Raw genomic sequence first — 26,085 nt, forward strand, 5'->3', positions numbered from 1 at the left:
GATGGATGAAACTGGAGCCCATTATACAGAGCGAAGTAAGCCAGAAAGATAAAGACCATTACAGTATACTAACACATATATATGGAATTTAGAAAGATGGTAACAATAACCCTATATGCAAAACAGAAAAAGAGACTCAGATGTATAGAACAGACTTGTGGACTCTGTGGGAGAAGGCGAGGGTGGGATGTTTCAAGAGAACAGCATCAAAACATGTATATTATCTAGGGTGAAACAGATCACCAGCCCAGGCTGGATGCATGAGACAAGTGCTTGGGCCTGGTGCACTGGGAAGACCCAGAGGGATCGGGTAGAGAGGGAGGTGGTAGGGGGGACCGGGATGGGGAATACATGTAAATCCATGGCTAATTCATTTCAATGTATGACAAAAACCACTGCAATGTTGTAAAGTAATTCGCCTCCAACTAATAAAAATAAATGGGGGAAAAAAAAAAAGAATTTTGTTGGACTTCTGGACAGTCACACCAGATATTCTGAAAGAAAATTATTTCTAACCTTGAATTCTTAAAAAAAAAAAAAAAAAGAAAGGGAAACTATAGATCAGTATCTCTAGTAGCACAGGCATTAAAAAGTCCTCAATAAAATATTAGCAAATCCAATCCAATCATGTATGAAAAGAATTACATATCACAAGTGAGAGTTATCCCAGGTATGAAACAACTGGTTCAACACTGAAAAATCAAATAATGCAATCTATCAAATCAATAGGCTAAAGAAGAAGAAAAATCACATGACCAAATAAACAGCTGTAGAAGAAATATTTACCAAAATCTAACACTTACTCATGATAAGAAAAGCTTTCAGCAAGCTAGGAACAGAAAGGAAGTTTCTCAACTTGATAAAGGGCAGCCACAAAAACCTATAGCTAATATCATATTTAATGGTGAGAAACTAGATGCTTTCCTGCCAAATCAGGAACAAGAATGTCTACTCTCAGCACTCCTATTCAATTTCATATGGGAAGTCCTAGCTAAAGCAATAGGACAAGAAAAGGAAATAAAAGGTGCACATATTGGGGGCGAAGAAATAAAACTGTCTTTGTTCACAGATTACCTGATTATTTACAGAGAAAATCCCAAAGACTCAACCAAAAAACTCCTGGAACCACTAAATAATTATAGCAAGGTTTCAGGAGACAAGATTAATATACAATAGACAATTTTTTTCCTACAATAATGAACAATTCTATTCTGAAATTAAAATCACAATACCCATTATGTTACCCCCCAAAATTTTTAATGCAAAGAGTGAATCTGAATGTAAACTATGGACTTGGGATGACAATAATGTGTCAATACTGGTTCATCAATTGTATATTTTTAAAAAGTGTATCAAATTAATGCAGGATATTAATAACAGGGGAAACAAGGTGGGAGAAAAGTGGCTAAACAGGAACCCTTTATGCAATCTTTCTGTAAACCTAAGACTGCTATATAAGACAAACTGTATTAACTTTATTAAAGTTTAGCAAACTGTCTAGCTAGAAGACCAATATCAAAATCAGTTGTAGATGATCCTAGAAAGATGGCAGGGCAGGCAGCACAGGAATCCCTCTCCCACCACGACAACAGCTGCACTGGAAGAATGTGTCCAACATGACTATTCTGGAGGCCTGCCAACTGCTGAAGGACTGGAGGGTAACTGCGCTCATCTCTAAGCACAGAAGTACTCCCCATCCCCTACCCCAGGGCCCGGCGGGCAATTGTGCATGTGCCCTGGAGCATCTGCAGGACCCAGGGTGGGCTTCCCTGGTGGCTCAGGCAGTAAGAGTCTCCCTGCAACGCGGGAGACCTGGGTTCTATCCCTGGGTTGGGAAGATCTCCTAGAGGAGGGCATAACAACCCACTCCAGCATACCTGCCTGGAGCATCCCCACGGATAGAGGAGCCTGGCGGGCTACAATGCATGGGGTTGCACGGAGTTGGACAGGACTGAGCAGCTAAGCACAGCACAGCACAAGAGAGCTTTCTCCTATATGGGAGGACTGACTGCAACTTCTTATTTCTCAAACTGTGGTCACAGACTATTGGAGAGTTATAATTAACATTATAATTAGCTAATGTTAAAAAAGAAAGACTGTTGTGTACTGATAGTTTGGGTTAGCAGTTCACAAACTTTAACTATCTATGAATCATCTAGGATGTTATGTAAATACAGGCTCTGGCTTAGCAGGCCTAGGACAGGCCCATTTCAAAGAGCTCCCAGAGACTGTGATGTGTGTCCTACACTGTGATTAGAGACATAACACTTGAAAGGGTCTGGGCACAATGTTCTACCTGTGCCAGTGCCCCTCCTCCTGGTGGGCCTGGATTTCCTGGCTGTTTGACAAGCCCACCTTAAAAAGTGCTGGCAGAGCCCCACTGAGGCGCAACCCTACTCATCTGACCTTTAACCTGTTCCTGTTTTCTCCCCACTTCAATGTCCTTTTCCTTTATGCTGAAGGGCTTCATTCTTCTTTGGCCTCGCAAAGATACAGGTACCTGTGCTTTTAGGTGCTGTATTTTTTTTAAGAAGTTTTATTGAGGTATAACTGACAGATGGTATATTACTTGAAGTATATAATTTAGTAAGTTCTACTACATGTATATACTTGAGAAAGCATCGTCATACTCAGGACAATGGACAAACCATCCCTCTAATGTGTCCTTATGCTCCTGATGCTCCCTCCACCCTCTGGAAACCAATGATCTGCTTCCATTACAAAGATCAATCTCTCTTTTCTCGAGTTCTAAAGAAAAAGAATCATAAGCATGTAAAAGAAAAGAAAATATATATATATTATCTATCCCTATATCTATATAAAGAAATAGCATATACTTTCAATTTTATCCATAATTTATAGGTAGATTTATTATAGATTCATTTATCATCTATATATAAGTAATAGTTTCATAAAGTACAAAATAGAATGCATGCATGGCATATACTGAAAACAAGAAACATGTGTCCATTTATTAAACTTTTCTTTCAGTTAGTTCCATGGTTTTACATGCAAAGCTACAGGCAGTAATGTACACTGTATTTCTTCTGAGGAATGACTCCACATGTCTGAAAATCACCATTCCCATAGGATGGCAAATGGAGTAACAAAGGGCTGTGCACCAGTCAGAGGCCAGCACAGCCACACCACCTGTCCTGCCCTGCCCACACAGTTGTAACTCCTCCAAGCCAGGTGCAACCACTCTCTGATAGGCCCCTGCTTTGTTGCCGTGTCTTTTCAGATTTCAGCCAGGGAGCAATCTTATAACTACTTGCAAGGCTGGGAATTCTGGTGGAGTTTTCAAAGACAGTCACAGCTGATAGTTGAAGCTGCCACCAGTTCAGAAGTTTTTCTCCCATCTTTCAAATCTTTATTCTGCCTACTCAACTCAGAGAGCAACCCCCTTCAGCAGCTACGTGGGGACCCTGCATCCCTGCCTGTTCGGTCCTTCCCACTCTAGCAGAGAACACCAGGATGAACCCGTAGACACAAGGGAATCTCATAATGTAGCTTCCAAAAAGCATATGGTGTATTTTAACTGTATTATGTAGAAAGAGTTCACAATCATTTGCCTGTAGTTCACAGGCAATTATGCTATCCTCTAAGAGTGACAACTGGCTTCCCAGGTGGTGAAGTGGTAAAGAATCCGCCTGCCAATGCATGAGACGCAAGAGACGTGGGCTTGTCCCATGGGTCGGGAAGGTCCCTTGGAGGAGGAAATGGTGTTGCCGCTCTAGTATTCTCATCTGGAAAGACCCATGGAGAGAGGGGCCTGGCAGGCTACCCATGCGGTCATAAAGAGTCGGACACGACTAAGAACTGAGCACACACACACTCCAGAGTGACGACTGCCTTGCATCCTTTCTAGATAAGCTTTATAAGTTTTTGAAATTGATAAAATAACATTTGAACTAATAAAGTTGAAACTACAGCATTTAAAAAAGAGGCTTTTCAAAGAAAATGCAAACTGCCTACAGCAAGTTCCCTTACCAAAACTGATTTGCAAAAGAGCTAAGCTTGTTCCTTTGTTTACAAAACTACAAGAAATAATACAGATGAAAACAGTGGACTATATAGGAGAAGTCAGATGTATGTTTTCAGTAGAAAGCATGAGGGATAAATAAATATGCATTTTCGTTGAAGGAAAAAAGAAAGTAATTTTGTTCTAAGGTAAAATGATTGTTCCAGAATAAAAAAGGAAAACGGACAAAACCCGAATGGATGTAAAAAGCTGTAGGTTTATAGAAAAGGAATCTTAAGAAAGGAATTTTATGTTTAGTCAAGTCAACTAAGATTAGAATGGATTTTATGCTAGTTTTTTAAAAAGGAAGAATTTTTATATCAAAATCACACTGGTACAAAATTAGAATTTTTCTTTGTTAAAAAGATATTTTTCTTAGATTGCTGGTCTGATCTTAATAAGAAAGATTTTTGTTTACCTTTAATATAATATGCCTAGGAAACTAAAATTCTATGATTTGTCTTTATCAGGTTAGGGTTAGGAAAACTGAGTCTTCTCTACTAAAAGAAAGAAATTTTTTTTTTACAACTATCTAACTTTCATTATGTGTTAAATTTCATGGGAAATTTGTTAAATAAGAAGTGAGGCTGAACTTTTTTAAGGAAATATTTATATGGAAATTGTTAATATAAATATTCCAAAAAACACGGCTTTCTTGGTGGTTCAGCAGTAAGAATCCACCTGCAATGCAGGAGACACAGGTTCGATCCCTGAGTTGGGAAAATCCCCTGGAGAAGGAAAAGGCAACCCACTCCAGTATTCCTGGCTGGGAAATCCCATGGACAGAGGAGCCTGGCAGGCTATGGTCCATGGGGTCGCAAAAGAGTCATACATGAGTTAGCAACTAAACAACAATCAGAAATCATGAAATTCCCAAAAATCTGGTATGCCTTGATACAATGTCATCAGTCATAATACCAATTATTGTCATTTACAGTTATTATTTTAAAATAGTTATTATTTGTTTTACTTTGCAGCTTTTGCAAAAATATTCCTGCAAAAGTGCTTCATCTTCAAAGAGATTCATGGAAGACTCTGACAAGTCCTCTAGAATGAAGGTTTCTGATTAAGTTTAGGATCAAAACACTGAATTGGGTAAAAGTTTCTGTAACTCTGATGGAAAACTGGTGAATTCATAACTGATAACAAAAGATCAAGATCAGCAAGCATTAATCACTGGAGATAAATGAACTGATGAAGGTAATTATAATTTTTATAACTTCATTTAAAACATTGCTCATTCTTTATCATTTCATTTTCTAAATTTAAAGAACCCCTTTTCTTCTTTTTTAAGCTATCTTTAACTTACAGCAATTTGGTAAACAGTTATCTTTTTCTCCCAATCTGGTCCCCCCAGATCGAATTCTGAAACTCCTATTAAACATTCTAATTTTTCATAACAATACATATTTGTGAAAGTTCAATACAAATCTGTTCCAGTAACAGGCCATAACTGGACAATTCCTTGGCTTGTCCTCTTAGCCTAAAGAGATGCTGAAGGTCTAATCTGAGATACCTTATGAAAAGCTTCAGCAAAACAGATTTTAAAAGCTTACATGGTCAGTCACTATTCCAGCTACACTTACATAAATAATCAGGACAAGTTTATTGAAAGTGGACTTGGGTATCTTTGACAGAAACGGAGGTTACTATGGATAGAAAAACTATTCTTCAATAATACACCATTATGTACATTAGATGGGGATACCAGACCACCTGACCTGCCTCTTGAGAAATCTGTATGCAGGTCAGGAACAACAGTTAGAACTGGACATGGAACAACAGACTGGTTCTAAATTGGGAAAGGAGTACATCAAGGCTGTATATTGCCATCCTGCTTCTTTAACTTATATGCAGAGTACATCATGAGAAACGCTGGGCTGGATGAAACACAAGCTGGAATCAAGAATGCCAGAAGAAATATCAATAACCTCAGATATGCAGATGACACCACCCTTATGGCAGAAAGTGAAGAACTAAAGAGCTTCTTGATGAAAGTGAAAGAGGAGAGTGAAAATGTTGGCTTAAAGCTCAACATTCAGAAAACTAAGATCATGGCATCCAGTCCCATCACTTTATGGCAAATAGATGGGGAAACAGTGGAAACAGTGGAAAGAGGGCAGACTTTATTTTGGGGGGCTCCGAAACCACTGTAGATGGTAACTGCAGCCATAAAATTAAAAGATGCTTGCTCCTTGGAAGAAAAGCTATGACCAACCCAGACAGCATATTAAAAAGCAGAGACATTACTTTGTCAACAAAGGTCCGTCTAGTCAAGGCTATGGTTTTTCCAGTGGTCATGTATGGATGTGAGATTTGGACTATAAAGAAAGCTGAGCGCCCAAGAATTGATGCTTTTGAACTGTGGTGTTGGAGAAGACTTTTGAGAGTCCCTTGGACTGCAAGGAGATCCAACCAGTCCATCCTAAAGGAGATCAGTCCTGGGTGTTCATCAGAAGGACTGATGTTGAAGCTGAAACTCCAATAACTTGGCCACCTGATGTGAAGAACTGACTCATTGGAAAAGACTCTGATGCTGAGAAAGATTGAAGGTAGGAGGAGAAGGGGACGACAGAGGATGAAATGGTTGGATGGCATCACTGACTCAATGGACATGAGTTTGGGTAAACTCCAGGAGTTAGTGATGGACAGGGAGGCCTGGTGTGCTGCAGTCTATGCAGTCTCAAGGAGTTGGACAGCACTGAGTGACTGAACTGAACTGATGTACATTAGATGCTAGTATCATTAATTGTCTTTGAAGTACTGAATCCTGAATTCTGATTTCTTCCTGTATGTAGGTAGAACTCTTCAAACTAACAATTCCAATTTTCTTCCATCTTCTGAGTTCACTACAAAACGAATACTGCCCTTTTCCCAAACCTTGCAAGCAAAAGCTGGACAACTTGATACAAACTTCAACAGCTCATGAGAGGACAGTCTTCAGGCCTGTTGATATGTGGCCACTCAGAAAGATCACCAGAGACTCACACTGAGAACCAGGAATATCTTACCTGATTGCCACACCTGTCCTCACTTCCTCTGACAATGCTTTGAACCCAACACCTAGAAATTGTCTCAACTGGCTGCTCCCCAAACTCAGAAACTGAGATTATAATTTGCTTTAACTATTACTCATTGTTTTCTTTTGTTTCCACAGAAATGCCTCTCACTGAATTACCTGATGGCTCAGATCATATAAAGGACTGATTTAGGTGGAAGCACATGTGCAATACTGCCTCCTGAAGTAAAGCCCCCATGTGTCTTTCCTACTGAGGAACGCTGAGGACATGCACTTGCTAACACACTATATGTGTCTACATAAACAACGTTTAAAGTTTTTGAAGACTGAGTCAGAAAGCTAATACCTGAATCTGATGATAACCCATTTGATTTACTTCATTGATTAAATGTTGGCTCTGGGAAATTTCTCAATCTTGACTGTTGTTCTTTTTATAGTCATCACATTAAACTCTCAATGGTTTTAAATGTCTCAGTCACATGCAGCCACTCACATGCCAAATGCTATCCATCAGAATAAGACAACTGGATGAAATCTACAATAGCCGCAAGGATGATGAACATCATGACTACATGGCCCTCCCATCTGTCGATTCAAATAATGAGAAGAGACAGCAATGGTAGAGACAAAGAGTAATGTGACACTGGCTGGTGATCCTCTCAGCCAGCCAAGACAGTGACCAAAAAACTGAGTGCAGCCTGGAAAATTCCCCAAGCAGACAAATCCAGCTTAGTCATACAAACAAAGGCTAATTTAGCTTACTTTGCAGGACTAACTTGACCTGGGTCATTTCCTGTTTTCACCTCTGGAAATCATAAAGAAAACTGCTTCTCAAGCTTGATACAAAGTAAGCACTGAAAATTTTAATACTGTAAACCAATCATTGTGAAGAATAAACATTTTGTTTTCCCACAATATAAGCTGCTTTATAACAATATATACCCAACTCTCATTCAGAGTTTTGGTTTGAGCACTCTTGGTTTGCAAACTGTCTTTTTGGTGTGTGCATGATAAATCCTTACTAATTACTGCTTCAGTGATTCGTTGGTTTCCCTTTAGCTATTTAACAAAATAAAAACCTTTGACAAAATCTTGAACAAGATACTTACCAGGTCCAACAATCTATAAAAGGGAAAGCACATAATGACCAAGAATCATGAAACAATAGAATCATACAAGGATGAAGGAAAATCTGCAAAAATTGCATAGAAGCCCCATAACACAGCAAGTCCACATCCACATCCTCAAGAAATGGGAACCTCTATGCCCCAAAAGACAAGTCTAAGAGGGTTCACAGCAGGATGGTTCATCATAACCCACTGAGAGGCCCTAAAAGATCCATGACAGCACATGCAAAAACAAAGTATGGGATCTGTATTTGACAGCAGACACAGACATGGGATTCTACCTGGGATCACAGTGGGAAGGAGAACCAGGAGGGGAGCTTCTGGTAACGTGTTTGCCTGATGTGGTCACATGGGTGTGTGGGTGAAGACTTCATTATTCACCCAAGGGCTACATGCAGGGTTTGTGTGCTTCTCTGAACATGTGCCAAACTTTACCAGGAAAGGTGTATGTAAAAACTCTATTATTTGGATACAGGTGGAGCATTCCTCACTTTATTGTACTTTGCTTTATGAACTTTGCAGATACTATGTTTTTTTTACAAACTGAAGGTTCATGGCAACCTTGCGTCAAACAAGTCTATCAGTGCCATTCTCCAACAGTATTTGCTCACTTTATGTCTCTGTCACATTTTGGTAATTCTCACAATATTTCAAACTTTCTCATTATTATTATATCAGTTTTGGTGATCTATAATCAGTAATCTTTGATAGTACTATTACAAAAACAATTCGACTCACTGAAGGCTAAGATGATGGTTAATATTTTTTAGCAATGAAATGTTTTTAAATAAGATGTGTACATTATTTTCTTAGACATAATGCTATTGAACACTTAAAAGATTACAATATAGCATAAACATAAGTTTCAAATGCCCTGGGAAACCAAAAAATTCATCTAATCCACATTATAGTGACATTTGCAGTGGCTGGAATTGAACCTGTGCTATCTCCTAGGTACACTTCTATGTGTCTTCTTTAAACATTATTAAGAAGATGCAAAGAATAGCTTTTCTGGTATAACTGTGCTACCCTGACCTCCAGTACACACATTTGCTATACTTCAGGGCATACAACTGGATCCAGAAGCATCTGAACCTCTTGCATTTTTAAATGAGTTTCATTCCAGAGCCCCCTTTCTGAGATGGGTCCCCCGCCCTAGCACCCAAGTGAGCAAATGGCTTGCTGTCAATGACATCAAAGTTGTCTGAGTTCTTGGCCCCAAGTTAATGGCACCTATGCTGCATGGCCAAGCATCCCTTACCTGATCTCCCTGGCCCTGTGGTCTGGGAACTGCTTGTGGAAAGTCTTCAGTGCCTGCATCACTGCTGAGGTGCACTCCACATACGTGTAGTCAATCATGATGTCCCCTGGTAAAGGGAAGGGAAGACTGAGGCAATTCCAGCCAAACCATGACGCAGTAGAGCGCCATAACACATGGGGCCTGACCGTCTTGCAGAGGAAAGGAGGAAACGTCCCCAGCGACCAGCCTGGGGACGTGGCCACCAGGTGGGAAGGTGGTACCAGTACCAGTGACCTGGAGGCCCGTCTGTGCCACAGGACGGCCAGGCTGGTGCGAGGGTGAAAGAGCAGGGCGCACAGTGGAGCTGCACCCACCCTAAAAAGGCCTGCCTGGGAGCACGCCTGCCAGTTACAGGAGCCCAACAAATGGAAACCCAGAGGAGGGTACAGGGTGCACATGGGCCACACCTGGGAGGACACGGTGAGCACTCCCACCATCACCTCCCTTCGAGGGCTCCACGAGGGGCACTCAGGAGACAGGCCAGCCCTCATGGAACACAGAGCCAGGAGTGGCCCAGGAGGAGACCCGAGAGCCCCAGTGAGTCCCACCCACCTCCGAGAGGCAGACTGCAGCTTTTCTATCTACCACCAGGGTCACCACACCCTTGGAAGGTGAGCAGCCCAGACAGTCTGGTGCTTGGGCTCCTCAGAGCATCTGCCCACATCCACCTTCCCCGCCAGCAGTTGGTGGGTACTGCGCACCGCCCCCCACCCACAAGCAAGAAAAGACCTCCAGGCGCTGGCAGGAGGTCCCGCCTTGGACACAAGGGGCCCCTGAGTCCGTGGCCACATGACAGGTCAACTACTCACCAAAGACCTCGGAGGGGTTCAGAAGCTCCAGAAGGTGTCCCCCCCGCTTGGTCTCATAGGTGGCAAACCCTCCGTCGGGGTTTCTCATGCTCAGCAACTAAAACCAGTGAGAAAAGGTCCTGAGAAGCCGTGCAAGGCAAGGAGCCGAGGAGCAGCCCAGACCTTGGGTGCCCAGAACAGTGGGCATTTTGTCAACCAGGCGCCCTAGGACCACCTGGGATCCCTTCCCAGCACACACACGCTTATCACTTATAAATCACATACGCACCACCAAACGAGCCATCTCCACGTAAAACCTGGATAAGACCTGGATATATTAAGAGGATCTGTGGTTGGGTGGCCAAGACTCTGCGTGTCCAGCACCCTCAGGAATGGGAGTCCCACACCCAGCAGCCTCACCACAGCGACAGCATCGAAAAGCCGCTCTTGTGGGACATGATTGGTAACAAAGGGACACTTTTCCTGCAGGAGGAGGATGGACTTCAAGGCCTCAGCCGTGCAGTCGGCCACAATCCAGCCACAGTCCAGCGTGCTGAAGCTGAAGCCGCCCTGTAAAGTGCGGGGCTGTAAAGGTGGAGGCCACGGCACCTTCCCCGCCCTCGCAGGGCTGATGCCTGACCATCATGGGTAGGTACAGCCACAGCCCCAGGCCACGCACATGCAGACAGGCCCCCAGCCTCCAGGAAGGGCACAAGCAGCTGCTGCGAGAAGGTGGCTGTGGCCGTGTTGATGCCCCACACACTGCAGCAACGACCCATCCAGCCCTGCCCTCCTCCCTCCCATTCATGTCTGACAGCTTGTTTAAAGTCTGCACGTGCTGCTGAGTGCACCTGTGTATGACGTGGTGCAGTGAAACCCCCACAGCTCAGCAACTGGGTTTGTGCATGACTCCATGGTCAGGAATATCATGGGTGCACCGGTGGAACCCCACCCTGTGCGTCTGTCAGAGCAGGAAGCCCCAGAAGGCTGGGAGAGACTTGCCTCCTCACAGGCAAGGTCCAGCTAAACAGGGCCAGTGGTGTGGGGTGTGGTACCTTGGTCATCTGGCGGTAGTACTTCTGGTAGTCGGGGAAATTGTCTGGCACCTGGGCAGCATCCAAGGAGCACAGAGGGAGAGCAGGGGGGGATACATCACTACCGTACCGGACACACACAGACGGGGCAGGAGGGGCCGGCACAGGGAGAGGTGCTGAGACCCAGAGCTGCCGCCCCCTCGGTCACCAGCACCAGAGGGAACCCCCCCTGGCAGCACCCCCTGGCCCACTCCCCCCATCCACAATCGGGCACACCCTGAGCAGGAGATGGCAGAGGGGAGGAGGGGAGCCCCATCTGTGGGAGGCACGCGCCGGGCTTGGCCTTACCTGGGAGATCCGGAGATACTCATGTGCCTTCTGCAGGCAGGACCAAAACTCCGGCCTGTGTTGTGCACCTGCCTGGAAAAGAGAAAAGGGGCTGAGATGCTCGGCAGTGTATGTCTGCATGATGGCTGGTCCCTGGATGCTACTGGTGACACCCAGTCACCCTTGGGAGCCAGGGGCAAACCCCCCAAGTCTTGGTGGGCTCAGGTTCTGCCGCCAAGTCAGCAGGATGTGGTGGAGCAATGAAGCAGGCTTCTCCACTGCACCCAGCCCCAGCCCACCACACAGGGTCCCTGCCTGTCTAAGGCAGGCTGCCACATGGCCCACACCTCTTCCTGGGGCTCCCCATCCTGCCAACCTCATTCCCACCAGCTCCTATTTCTCCCCAGCATGTACTCAGATGTATCCATAATGAGCTGTTTGAGCACTCTCAGAGAGGGCCTGGAGCCCACTGCCCCTTCCCAAGGACCCCACCACCTCATCACCTCAGGAACTGCCCCCCAAAGCTCCCTGCCCCTGGAGCCTTCAAGCATCACCATCCCCCCCACCCAGAGTTGCCAGGCAAGAGCCTCAGAGCCCAGCTGAGGGGAGGGTCAGGGCCAGCAGGCACCATGTCCGCTGGATGCAGGGGTGGACACACAGCAAGGGCAGCTGGAGAACGAGGGACAGAGCCACATACCTCCAGCAAAGCCTGGATGGCGAACGCAGTGTCCCAGATCTGTGAGCCATTGGTACCCTGTGGAGAAAGGATAACATTACAGCTGCCTCTCCTGCACTCCACCCCAACTTCCTGGATCCCATAGGCACCTAGAGGGTCAGAGGGTGCAGGGGCCTCTACCAGATCCTGAAGAGGTGGGAGCCCAGTTGACCCCTGACCCCAGGCTCTGGGCTCTGCACTCTGACACCCACAGGGGCCTGAGTGGGTGATCCAGTAGGCAGACATGGGTCAGGCAACTCCATCTGCCTTCATCAGAACATTAGCCAGGGCAGGGCTTCCTCAGGGCACTTCCAGGATTTGGATGCCATGGCCTCCACTGCCCACACAGTGGCACGGAGCCCAGACAGACTGGTGGCTCTCAGGGGCCCCAGACATCATGGCCTTGCCAGACAATGTGTGGGAAGAAAGTACACGACAAAGACAACCCCAGGCCACAAAAACCTGATCTGATCAAGCCCTGAATCAGATCAGGGCACAGAGCAGGCAGAAGGTGGATACCCTAGGGACAAATGGCCCAGGAAAGAAGGACACTGGGAGACTGTAGGACAAAGGTGACATTAAGGACCAGCCTCCTGGGTCAAATCATGATACCAGTGAACCCACAGCAGAACCCCACTGCAGGCTGCCATGAGATCCAGGGGACAGCATGGCAGTTCCATCAGAACCAGAAGCTCCAGGGCTGGAGGCTCCCACCCTCCTCAACTTTGAGGGTTTTTTTGGGATACTTCACATAAGACTGACCATGTGGGGCCCAGGCAACTAGAAGAGGGGCTCGAATGCTGGAAGAAGGGCCAGGGAGCTGGAAGAGAGGCTTGAGCACACTTAGCAAGGGCAGCTGGGCAGGTGGTCTGTGCTGGGCAGGGCCAGGCTCACATGCACCCATCTCACAGGGTCCAGCAGTTAGTGTGACCCAAGGACATTGCTGGGGGCACCCTGTTCCACACTGAGGGACAGCAGACCAAATCCTGAGAGCTCCTGGCTGGCTGCCTCTGGGGCCCCTGCTGCCGGGACAGGACCGGGTCAACCCAGGCCGCCTTGTGACCCGCAGCCTCACCCCCAGGGCCATGCATAGGACACAAGTGGGGGGAACATCATCTACGGCATCCAGACACTGGAAACCAGCAAAGAGCACAAACAGCCTGCCCACAGGGAGCATGTCTCAGGACGCTGAAGAGGGGCTCAGATCCAGGAGGCAGGGGAGGGCAGGGGTTCTCCTCTGACTGTCCTGACCCCGCCAGCCAGATTCCGTGTGTGAGCTGCAAGATCAGCGTCCAGCAGCAGTCAAAGAACCCCCCATGCCTTTGTCTCCTCTGAGCTGCAGCTGAGTGACCTCAGTGTACAGACCACTCCCACAGGGTGGCTGCCAGCCCTTGGTTCTCCCATCACCCCAGGGCCCGTCAACATTCCTGCCAGACGGCATCTGCCCAGGAGGGCCCAGCAGCACCCCTCAGACACAAGACCTCAAGCCAACAGGCCATGCAGGGAGGAGAGACTGGGGCTGTGAACAAATCCTAGGCGGGGATGGTGGCAAGGACACAGCTTCGGCCCCGCTGCCCTCACCTGCATCTTCATGCCGTCAAGGCCCAGCCTACAGGGAGGAGGAGAATGATCTGGGTCAGGGGGCACAGGCAGTGCCAGACGTCAGGGGCCCAGAGTCCACATCCAGAGAGTAACCCACCCAAGCAGCGTGGGACACACAAGGACGGCTCCCCCAAACCCGGCATGCAGAGGGTCCACGGGGAGAAGAGGCCACCCTGGAACGCAGACTGAGGGACACATAGGCTGTGCCCACCCTCCCCCAGACAGACCAGCACTCGGCTCTTGGCTTTGCCTCCCGCACACTCACCAGAGATAATCAGGAATCCTGGACACGTGCTCCTGGAAGACAGCAGAGGCCGGCCCGTCTGTGTGCCAGCGCACGAGCATGTTGATGGTTTTCGAGATCTGCAGGAGACAGCCTGGTCAGGGCCCTGCCCCACACCCACCAGGTTCCTGGGCTTGAGGGCTGCGGCCCCAGCACAGCCTTGTTCCAGGCCAGGCCACTGCTCTGACCACTTTCCCAAGCACTCTCTGCTTCCAGGCTCCGAGATAAAAAAACCAGGCTGCAGCGAGGGGCCAAGGCAGGTGTGCCCGGAGCGCGGGGGCACTGCAGCAGGGAAAGACAGGGTGACCCACAGAGGGGGCGCAAGCCAGCCAGCGAGCGAGCAGGACTGCCACGAGGTGACAGACAAGGCGGGGGGCCCTGCGTGGGCGCCTGGGGTGTGGGGTGTTCGAGATAACTCAGGACCGAGGGCAGAGCTGTCTGTGGGGCGTTGGAGAGACTTGGAAGTGGGACCAGTGAGCCAGGGCCTGTTGCTCAAAGCAGAAGTTCTAGAGGCCCAACCCTTCTACCCCGAGAGATCACAAATCAAGGTTGAACTTGCTTATGCAGTGCTAAGAGCCCACACAGAATCCCCCAGTGTTGAAAGGGAAACACTTGGCTGTTCACTGGGGCAGCGGTGGTTTACGGCCCCAGGTACCATGTGGCCCAGCAAACACCTGCCAGCAGGGTCAGGGATGTGGCTCACACGATGGACCCGTGGGCTTACCTAGCATGCAGGTCACAGCCTTCCCCCTGGTTCACACAACTCTGCCTCCCGGACCCGTCGCCCTAAGGCTGCAGGCCATTGACTGATCCTGTGATGGCCGCCTGGGCGCACACGAGAGGCAAAGCCGGATAAGGAGCCCAGAGGCTCAATGAAGTGAGAGCCTCGAGCCAGCAGGCTCATCAGGAGTCAGGAATGGAAACAAGCACCCGACTCTCCAAAGGAGAAGAAGAAAGGCCAGCGGTGGGTCATCAGGGGTGGGGGAGGGGGGAATGGGAGCAGCGTTTGGGGCAGTGTGGGCCAGGCCAAGGGTCCCGGGGGATCGGAGGCCACATCCCAAGGAGGGACCTCACCTGGGGGAGCCCCCACCCCCAGCCCCACAGACCCAGGCCCAGACGCCCGGGGCGAGCGCACTGACCGGGCCGATGCTGATGCACTTGGTGAAGCGGTCGTCGGCCGCGATGTGCTCATGCAGCTTCTGGGTGGCCCGCTGCCGCAGGCTGGTGCTGTGGTGGCGCTCGTACAAGTTGAGGATGGCTGCGGGGCGTGGTAGGGGGTCGTCAATGGCAGCAGACGGGAGGAGCGCTGGCTCCATCACAGCCGGCAGCCTCGACCCCACCCGCCTGCCTGGGCAACTGTGTCCTTGCCCTCCACGCCCCACCCCAGCAGCCTGCAGTGAGTGAACGGACCTGTGCGGGGGGGACGAGCAGACGGGCGGGGGGCGGGGAGCAGACAGGTGTACGGGCGCAGGGTGGGGGTGGGGGTACGAGCGGAAGGGGCGGGGAGCAGAGGAGTGAAGGGGAACATGCCGCTTGCTCACACAGCACCACGAGGAGGCGCCCGGCTCTGAGCGGCCAGAAGGATCCACGGGAGCCAGGCCTGGACTGGCCTCTGGGGACCGCCCCTTCTGTTCCACAGAGGAGACACCCCTGACCCCTCAAGGCCCTAGGCTCCGAATCCTCTGTCCAGGAGCCCGAGTCCCAGGCAGGTCTGCTGGACATGAGCTGTGCAAGGCCGGCCCCCTTCGTCCCCACAGGACCCCAATACAGGATGGTGAGAAGGGCAGAAGGAGACCCTCTGAGGGGCAGTGTCCCTTCCTATGACTTCAGGTGTCCCCCGACTCCAGGGGCCCAGCCAGCCTGGGGAGTGGGTGCCGGGGGGATACCCACCGTACACGAGGTGGAGCAGCCAGCTATGCGGCGTGTACAGATCGTCCGGGGCCACGCTGTTCCTGTGTGCGGCCCAGTCGATGCAGCTGTAGTCCTCCACGTAGAGCTCCTGCGGGCGTGCGGCGCCTCAGCCCAGACCTGCTGGGCGCTGGGCCCCAGGCCCCTGCCCCCATCCCCGCTCCGCCCCGGGCAGACCCTGATGAGCACAGCCTCCCCAAGTCCACCCCAGGGCGCTTCGAGGCTCACTTTACCGATAGAGCAGCGTTCGCCGCCCGCCCCGCCCCCCGCAGTCATTCAGGCACGCGGGGGCGGGGCTGCACTCTGGGGCACGCATGCGCGGTCAGCCTCACCTGGCGGAGGCTCTGGACCAGCGGGCCCTCCTCGGCACTCAGCCGGGTGCTGTAGCAGTAGGCCATAGGCAGGTACACCTGCCGACAGTGGCACCAGATCGTGGAGGGATGTGCGGGCATCCAGTCAGGAAACAGCCTGAGAGCAGAGTATGTTAGTGGGCACCCCCTAACTGTTACGGCCCGTGGACACCCGAGGCAGGGCTGTCTCCAGCCAAGTGGGCACAGCCCTCAGCGCTTCTCGGCCGAGCTCCTGAGGGGCACAGTCCGCAGTAGCCAACAACCCCTCCTGGTTCACCAGTGCCTCCTAACGCCAGGAGACGCGGCCCCTAATGGGTCAGGGAGGCTGTGAGTTCCCAGCTGTGACCAACATGTCACAGAAACAGAAACCCTTAACCACTGAGATGCTGAGTGAGGGGCTACAGAGACGCTCTGGACTATCTTTTCAGCTTTTCTGGGGATTGAAAACTATTCAAAATTAAAAGTTCTTACCTAAAAACCTTCAGGACTGCCATGCCTCCTCAAGTCTGACCAACTCTGACCACTGGCCCTGCTGTGCTTTGCCCAGACACCCAGCCTGACGTGGGCACAGCTCTGCAGCCCCCCAGGCGGCTGAGCGCCTGGGCAGTCTCCTCCACCCTCCCCTTTCAGCCTCAGACCACATATGCGGGGGGTCTCTGACAGCTCCCCGCCCCAGGGACCTCACCTCCTGGGGGGGTGATACCAGATGCTTGTATGTATATGGAAGTGTTCTGGACACATCCACAGCTTTCATGAGATATTCACAAAATGCTTAAAATCAGCAGCTAATAGGCCTCACACAATACAGAATGAGTGTTGATTTTGCTGAGTTTTTAAACAGCATTATGGTTCTGTTGAAAGGAAAATTCTCATCTTTCAGATATACACACTGAAGTGTTCACAGGGGAAATAGGATGTCTGGGATCAACTTTAACGTTCACTGGCCCACAACTAGAAGGCAGGCAGTAAGACAGCATGCACACCCCAACCCTGGCTGGGGAGGGCTGTATGGCCGACCCCTTAGTTCTCTGTTTCGACAGATGCTCAGGGTGTCTATAACAACACAGTTACAGGCACCTGTGCAGCAAAGCCAGCGCTTCATTCCCTACCCCAGCGGCTCTGTAAGCAGTCAGGCAGGACCCACCCACCTGCTGAGGACCCAACCCCACTGCACCTCCCTCCCTCCCCCCCAGCTGGGGACCCCCTTCTCTCCTCTGTCAGCCAAGCACAGGTTCTGCCAGGAGCCTAACACCACCCCACACCACTGAACGGACAGTCCCATATCTGACTAACAGGCAGCAAGTGACCCAGGCAGTGTCACTCCACTTGCTGAGACACTGGTGACCCGGCCACCAAACTAACTGTAGGGGGCACATACCACATTTCTGGAAACAGTGTATTGAGGCCTTCCCAGCTGTACACGTTCAGGACAGCCAACCAGAACTTCCCCCAGGATGGGATGAACACGGCACCACCTGGAGGGAGAGCGCAGACCCCATCACTGGCCTCTGGCTGAAGAGGACACTCTCAGGAACAGAGCCCCTCAGCCAACACGCTGCTGAGGGTCCTCTCCTCATGCCAAGCAGGTTCCAGAGCTCTCAGACCACCCACACCATGACCATCGGCTGGAACAGACAGCTTCCCCAGAACAAGCATGTCTCCCCTGCCCCTAGGAAGACAAAGCAGTGCAGGCGGATCCCTGAACCAGGAAGAGGCTTCAGGGTGCCAACTGGAAGGTCCTCCGGTGTGTGAGCACAAAGCTGGAAGCACAAACAGCGTGAGGGGCGGGCAGGTGGGCCAGAGCAGCAGTGGATGATCTCTTAGGGGCAGGAGAAGGGGCTCCCAGGGTGAGGGGAGAACAGCCACCACTAGGAGTTCCGCCAGGCACACAGGCGGGGGGAGAGCAGAACCCACCAGCTCCACCCCGCATGTGCGGCCCGGTTGCCCTCTGGGAAGGCACACTCCCGCAAGCAATGCACCAGTGTGTCCTTCGTGAGTCCATGCCGACTTGTAAAACAGAACTGTGAAACACGGCAACCTTAATTTGTGCTCTGAAATTTTACGGGCAAGGGTAGACAGTTTCCTCCTACCCCTGCTTTGATGCCTTCCTTGCATCTGTCTATAATAGTTTCCATTTACGAGCCCTCCTTACACTGAGGTAACACGACCTCTTTACTGCACAGTGTGTTCTGGGCAGGGGGTACCTTTCTTGTGAAGAAGGTTCCGGGCTCGCACCAGGTCAGGATCATCAGGCCCCACACCCAGAATTCTCAAAGACACATAGTTGAGCGCAGTTCCAAATACCGTGGACTTGTCCTCAATGTGCCTATGGCAGAAGGAGGTGGATGAGAAAATGATGTCTTCTATGACTTAAGAAATTAAGCAATGCTTTCATTAAGTTGCTTCAGCAAATCAAGAATGACATAACTACACAAGAAACATCCAGAACAGCCATACTCTGGTAAGAGCTCCTGCACCTCTGTGACAACCGAGCAGTTCCAAACTGCTCCCCAGGCCTGCCCGCCTCCTCTGTCCACTTCTCACACCGAATCGACAGGACCAGTGTCATGTGGCAGTGACTCAGCTAAGACTCTACATCACTGAGGCCCACAGAGTACACTCCAGAGGCAGCCAGCCAGGAGGGAAAGGGTGCTGGCAAGATCCTGTCTGCCCCAGGGCCCACAGGCCAGAGAGTTGGGATCCCAAGCTCGAGACGCCCACAGCTCTGTCCAGGAGGTGAGCAGAGCCGAGCTGTCCTCCCAGGATTCTGTAATGAAGGCTGCCGGTATGAAGTCAGCAAGCCCAGGAGGAGCCCATGCCCCAGTTGCAGGATAAGAAGCACCAGGGAAACCTGGACCCGCCTGCATGGAGCCTCCAGCCCAATTCCCTCCTGCCAGGCTCTCTCCCCACCCACTCCCAGCCCACAGCTACAGTAACTCCCTGCCAACAGGTGCATCTCTCACATAAGAACACATGTGCACATGCACACACACACACATGCCATGAACCAGGATCAGGCAGACTCACAGGCCCCAGCCGCCATCGGGGAGCTGCACAGACCGCAGGTACCGTATAATTTCTTCTCGGTATCCAGCCGGCAGAGGGATGTGTGCCACATGGCACGTGATCAGGAGGCCTGTGGGGCAGAACAGATATTCCTTGGCAGGAACTCAGCACTTCTAAGCCCAGGTCTGAGACCCTGGGAACCCCACACAACAGGGAGCTCTCTGTTCAGCCCGTTCTTGTGCAAACAAGCCTGGGAAGGCTATTCCTCCCCACCCCATCAAGGACTTCAGAACTGAGGCCCCAGGAGCAGTGGCAACAGCACACGTGACACACACTGTGTGGGGCATGCAGAACCTACCAGGCCCTCCAGGGTGCCATGATATTGACAGGCCAACTGGGAAAGAAACCCCAAATGGATCATCCCTGGATGGGGTAGTATTTACTTGCTTATATTTACATATTTCTGTTTTGTTAAATGTTTTAATTGCACATGTCACTTTGAGAGATGGACAACAATAAATAATACCCACAAAGAACCTTCTGTTCCCAGCCTGACCCTCCTGAGCATGGTGTTCAAAGGCTCCCCACCTCCTTCCCCTCCAATCTACCCTTGGCCTCAACCTCATCAGCCACATGCTGATGGCACTGAGCACATGGGGTCTCAGGCAGGCCTCAGCAACAACGTGTTGTGGAATGGATCCCTGACTCTGGCCAGAGGCACGAGAAGCCCCAGCAGACATAGCCACACAGATACCACAGAGGTTCATAGGAAAAAGTCCATCCCCTTTTGTAACAGGTATGATGCTCTTAAGATAGTGAAACACACAAGCAGGAAGCAGTGCCTGTGGCTTCCCCATTTTACAGTCAAGGAAACTGAGGCACAGCCCCTAAGTGGTGGGGCTGGGGCTGAAGCCCAGGAGGTCTAACCCCAGAGTCAGTGATCACCATGGTGATGCTCAGTGCAACACTGGCCACACAGAGTCATGACCTCCAGGAGGGTTCTCCAAACTAAAGCAGAAAAAGACCAGTCAAATTTCAGCCAGCCATGGAAGAGCCCTGAGACAGCACCCCAAAACAGGCCAGTGTTAACCTGTGAAAGATGGTCTGTCCAGAGTCCAGAGGGAGAGAGGAAAGCCCCACCCTACAGCCTGCAGAGGGCCGGGGGTGGTGGGGGTGGGGAGAGGGGGGCAGCAGGCGGAGCCCAGAGCTGCAGCAGCAAGCACAAACCAAGGCAGCATCCCCATGACCTGTCACCTACTGAGTACCTGGTGCTATGCACACATGACCAAACCCAGTTCCCATCGTCCCCACGTCACAGATGAGTCAGCCAAGGCATGGTGCAGTCCTGCCACCTTGCCCAGGGTCACAGCAAGCCAGTGCAGTCCACTGCTTCCCTACAAAGACCCCTGGGAAAAGTCTCAACAGGCTCCAGGTGGGACCAAAGGAAGAAAGCCCAATGACTTGCCCTCAAGGACAGGCCCATGGGTCCCTGGACAGGAATTCAAAGCTGAACAGTCCAGGAGACAGCAGGGCTTGGAGTCAAAGCAGAGACAGGAGCCTGATGGACTCTTAGAAATTCACAAAAGGAATTTCTCACATTGTTTTAGAGAAATGTTCCCAGGATGCAACAGTCTGATATAGCCAAACCAGTTGAGTACCCAGGAGATGCAACTGCAGTTCTCCTACAGCTCACCAACCTCCATCTACAGCTCCCGGCTAAGCTCTCTTGGCCAAGCCTTCCAGCGAGTTCACATGTGCAAGAACTGCCTACACAGAACTTAAAGATCCCCACCCACCACCCTGCTCACCTCTGTACCTTTCCACAGGCCAGGCCCTCCAGGGATGCCCCTGCCTTGCATTGGGACTCCAGAGCCTCCCTGCTTGGAGGTACCGCCCAAAGTACCCTTGCTTCCTTTGTCAGAACACTAGCTAGCTGAGCCTTTGCTCCTATCCCCCAGCAACAACACCAGGACAACTCAGGCACAAGGCAACCCTCCCCAGACCTTTTCTATGTAAGCTCCTGGTTTGTCACCTGTTCATTCACTCACACCACAGATGTTCAATGAAGGCCTGAACCAGAATCAAGCCAGGATCTCAAGGATGCCTTACCCACAAGCCACAACATCACCTTCCTACCTGGCAGGAGGAAGAGCGGGCCACCGTAATCACCCGCCCAATGCCCATCCTCAGTCTGCAGTGCAGCGTAAAATGTCACCCCATTCAGAGCCCCCTTGAGGGCTGTGTGCGCTTTTGGCAAGTCCTTAAAGAAACTCTTCTGCAAAGAAGAAAAAAAGAGATGAGAGCTGAGGGGTCTGCAGCTAGGCGAGAGGAGCCCTCGGCATTTAGACACGAAGCCAAAGTAACAAACCTGAATTACTTTGAAAGTTACAGCTGTTTCAAAGCCTAAAATTCTGATGATGGTATTGCCAATCTCCCTCACGGTTCTGTGTTCCAGTCATATATTTTCAAATTTATTCACAACTTCTCCAAGACATCTTATATAAACCAGGTGCCCAAGAGTGTGGGGTGGGGCACTGATGCCCATTCAGACCTAGAACTCAGGCCTCTCTCGGGCAGGGGCCACGGGATAGCACAGTGACAGGGAGACCTCATTTATATGTCATACTCTCTAATTGAATTTCTCATGAAATTCGCTGGATCAAAAACTTCTTTTTCTGAATAAAAACAAAGTTAGAGCTGTTTTTTACACACAGCTTAGTGATAAAGGGATTGAAGCAAAGGGGCTTCATGTTCTGTGTTTATCCAGTTAACTCCTGTAGGAACCAGATTTGGTGACATGCGACACAAATACACATTACACATCCCTTCTTTTTAAGAAAGAAAAAAATACCCTTTACATCTAGCTGTTTAAAGCTCCCTGCTGGTTCCTGGTGCTCCTTACTAAGAAGGGAGGGACGCAAGTTTCTGGTGGTGTCCCAGACGCTGCATGGGACTAGCAGAATCAACACTTACTGTATCCAGTCCCAAGAGGTGAGCTTCCAGGCCAGACTGCTCTCGGCCAGGATCTTCTTCTTCTTGAAAGTAGGTCCATGTCTGCCTCCCAACCTTATTGCTGAGTCGCCAGCGACTGAGGTCTGTGGCCGGCTCTGTCTTATAGGGTCCCCCTCTTCGACGCAGACACCTAGAAAAGATCATGTTCAAGTGACCTGCTCTGACCCAGTCAGAGGCCAGAGGCCCAACGAATTCACTGTTTCACCCCAACAACCTACCAGCAGACTGTTGTAAAATAAAAACCCTCCAGAGGCGCTTCTGCACCTACACATCGCGCCTTTATTTCTCCGGGAGAGGAGACACCTGCCACCGGACCGCCGCCCACGGCCTCGCCCCCACCCCGACCCCCGGCTCCACCCGGCTCACCCCGGCCCGGCCCCAGAAGGCCCTCGGGCGACGCCGCCGAAGGAAAGCTTGCCCGTCACCGCCCCCCAAGGCTGGTGCCGCAGGTCTCCACAGACGGCGGGCTGGACCGGACGGTGCAGCAGCCTCCCTGGAAGCCCTCGACCCGATGAGACCCCCCTCCTCTGGACCCCCGACGACGCTCTCCCTTCTCGCGGAACGCGGGGACTCACGTGCCCTCCGTCATGACCGCTGCCGCGATCCTGATTCCCGGCAACCTGCGCCCAGTACCTGGCGTAGCCGGCGAAGTCTTTCGCCTGGGCCGACTGGCGTGCGCGGTGGCCAGATGCCCACGCAGCCAATCAGAGCACAGGGAGGGTGGGCCTGGGGCATGCCTGGATACCTCAGTGGCGGAGTGCTAACCTCGGCGCAGTGGGGGTGGAGCCGAAGTTCAGCGACAGAGGTTGATCTGGGGGCGGGACGAGGAAGTGAATGGGCGGGGATGCGTCGGCGGGCGGGGGCGCGTCGGTGGGCGGGGCTTGGCGAACGGGCGAGCCCCGGAGGGACAAGGCTGCCTGTCACGCATGCAGCCAGATTCTGTCAGCCTCGGAGCTACTTGTGGAGCAAAGCGCCAGGACGAGGCCACCAAGGGGCGCCTAAGACTGACCCTTGAGGAGGGTCCCACCCAAGACCAGAAAGCAGGGGGCTTGGAGAACGGCGAGTGCCTTTGAGGCAGGGCACGAGGCTGTAGTGAGTGAGTGAGGGGAGACGTGGCCGCGAGGTCCCGCGGGGGGGCTGGGGAGGCTTCCGAGGGAGAAAGGTTGCTGAAGAGCTGCTCTCCTCAGAGGAACTGACAGGAGAGAGATTGATGGTAGGGCGGCTGACAGGAGGGGAGATGACACTTGAAGGGAGATGACACCAGAGAGACTGACAGGAGGAGAGACGACAGGAGGGGAAAAGGACAGGAGAGGGGAGACGACAGGAGAGGGGAGATAGCAGGAGAGGGGAGACAACAGGAGAGAGAAAAGAACATGAGAAGGAGACAACAGGAAGGGACAGATGACAGGCTGGTGCTGTCCACAAGGGGCGGTGCATCTTTCAGGATGCTTTGCTGTGGGGCTTTCAAGGTACAGGTGCCAAGCACTTATTTGCCCAGGGAGGAAGCCACATTGAAAGAGCTTGGGTCACTCAGTGGGGAGCCTAACAGTTTTGGAGTTCCAGTTTAAGTAAATGTGGAAGGCTTGGACTGTAAAAGGAAGGGAGAGAAAAATGGAAAACATGCCAAAAGGACTGGGAATGGGATGGGTGGCGGTAAAGTGGTCTCAAGGTATGCAGCAGGAGCCAGGGGCTCCATGGAGTTGGAGGAAATTGTGCAGACATTGAGGTCCCAAATGTGACTCTTCAGGAACTCATGGACAGCCCCACCGCTTCTTATTCTTCCCTACAGAAGCTCTAGCCATCATGTCACAGCTTCTCCAGTCAGGTGAGTTTTTCTGTACCCATCCCTTGAGTCCTGTCCCCAGGCCATGAATCTCAGCAAGTCAGAGGAGAAGGGCAGGGGGGGTACTTGCAAACGAAAACACATGTACATTTCCCCTAATGGAATATCAGGCTATTCAGTTCAGTTCAGCCGCTCAGTCATGTCCGACTCTGCAACCCCATGAATCGCAGCATGCCATGCCTCCCTGTCCATCACCAACTCCCGGAGTTTACTCAAACTCATGTCCATCGGGTTGGTGATGCCATCCAGCCATCTCATCCTCTGTTGTCCCCTTCTCCTCCTGCCCCCAATCCCTCCCAGCATCAGGGTCTTTTCCATGAGTCAACTCTTCGCATGAGATGGCCAAAGTATTGGAGTTTCAGCTTCAGCATCATTCCTTCCAATGAACACCCAGGACTGATCCCCTTTAGGATATTAGACAGTCAGTAAAGGACACTTGCCTCTTCCTATCCAAGTTCAAAAACCAATGAAGAAGACATAGCAATAAGAGGAATCGATATCAAATTACCAGCCTTGCCACACAGAAAAAACTATAGTTTGAAAGACATGGCTTCGATTGACAAGATGGCCAGCTACTTCCACCTCTAAATCATACACATGTACCTCTCAGCCTCTGGCCCAGGGGGACAACTGTACCCTTCACAGAGCTGCCCCACAAAGCACCATGGAGCCAAGTGCCTATGAAAAGATGCCTATTAGCCTATTGATCCCAGAAAGTGTACCAGAAGAGCCTGAAATTCTGTTCTGTTCCCCCAAATTCACTAATTCACACTTCCTGGGAGTAGGGAAAAAGCTGGAAGTTTTTCTCCAGGGATGTGCCTCCATGTGGAAACACAAAGCATGGGAATAAGGACTCCAGCCTATGTGGACATCTCGAACTCATTTCAGTTGGTGTGGAGTTTGAGTGTTGGTATTTTACTGGACTGGATTTTTATGAGCAATACATAATCCATTTTTAAAAATTTCTAAGATAGAAAGGAAAAACCTATAAAATCTATCTGAGAATTACAGATAAGAGTTTCCAGGGATAGTCACGAGAAAACATAATGCTTCTCTCTACTTGCACCCTACCAATTCCATCTTGTTTAATAAATAGGACACAGAAGACTGAGGGTTTTGGCTTGGACAACTGGGCATATAGTAGTGTCACTTCTAAAGTAGAGAAGGCTTAGGGAAAACTTTCAGCTTAGATTAGGGACATGTTAAGACAGAGATGCCCATTAGACATTCAAAGTAGACAGGTTGAATAGGCTGGCGTTCAAGAGAGAGGACAAGACTAGAGAGAGGAGTTTGGGAATGGTCTGTTTTCGGTTGATATTTTGGAAACATAAGACTGGATGAAATCAACTAGGGCATAAATATTTCACAGAAGAATTTTCAGAATCAGTCCAAGGGCAACAACAATTTCCAATCTAGAGGAGGACGAATGGCCAAAGAGAGGAGAAAAACCAGGGAAATGTGGAGTCAGGGAAGCCAGGAGAAGATATGGTGATCTGTGCAAAGATTTTAAAGGGATTGTAAAATGAGCTCTGAGAATAGGTGACTAGATGCAGCAAGACAATTTACTGGTGACTGACAGAGCAATCTCAGATGTGAGAAGAAAAGCCCAGTGGCAATTAAAAAGAGGTGGGGGTGGGGGGGTGGGGATTTCAGGTTAAACATATCAGACTGAGCAGAGGCATTGACTACCATTTCCTACTTAAACGCTACTTACATAAAGTAATAAGAGATTAAAATGCATAGTAAAAGC

The 26,085-nt window shown here is 50.5% G+C and overlaps 1 protein-coding gene across 2 annotated transcripts in view; it reads right to left on the minus strand.

Moving 5' to 3' along the window:
• The window catches only part of LSS (lanosterol synthase), a 33,895-nt gene extending 10,721 nt beyond the window's left edge, over positions 1-23,174 (minus strand). Inside the window, exons 1-17 of one of the 2 annotated variants that reach the window (XM_020877012.2) lie at positions 23,068-23,174; positions 22,454-22,622; positions 21,617-21,755; positions 19,502-19,610; positions 18,679-18,800; positions 17,853-17,949; positions 16,457-16,592; positions 16,107-16,215; positions 15,356-15,474; positions 14,199-14,296; positions 13,913-13,940; positions 12,314-12,370; positions 11,638-11,709; positions 11,311-11,361; positions 10,676-10,825; positions 10,277-10,373; positions 9,429-9,534 (exon numbers count right to left, since the gene is read on the minus strand). In XM_020877012.2, coding sequence (XP_020732671.1) covers positions 9,429-9,534; positions 10,277-10,373; positions 10,676-10,825; positions 11,311-11,361; positions 11,638-11,709; positions 12,314-12,370; positions 13,913-13,940; positions 14,199-14,296; positions 15,356-15,474; positions 16,107-16,215; positions 16,457-16,592; positions 17,853-17,949; positions 18,679-18,800; positions 19,502-19,610; positions 21,617-21,755; positions 22,454-22,622; positions 23,068-23,081 — 1,673 coding nt within the window. In that variant the 5' untranslated portion in view covers positions 23,082-23,174. The remainder of the gene's footprint in view (positions 1-9,428; positions 9,535-10,276; positions 10,374-10,675; positions 10,826-11,310; positions 11,362-11,637; positions 11,710-12,313; positions 12,371-13,912; positions 13,941-14,198; positions 14,297-15,355; positions 15,475-16,106; positions 16,216-16,456; positions 16,593-17,852; positions 17,950-18,678; positions 18,801-19,501; positions 19,611-21,616; positions 21,756-22,453; positions 22,623-23,067) is intronic. The other variant, XM_020877020.2, reaches the window with a different exon arrangement.
• Between the last annotated feature and the right edge of the window lie 2,911 nt (positions 23,175-26,085).

The sequence above is a fragment of the Odocoileus virginianus genome, chromosome 4, assembly GCF_023699985.2.
Source record: "Odocoileus virginianus isolate 20LAN1187 ecotype Illinois chromosome 4, Ovbor_1.2, whole genome shotgun sequence".
NCBI lineage: Eukaryota > Metazoa > Chordata > Mammalia > Artiodactyla > Cervidae > Odocoileus > Odocoileus virginianus.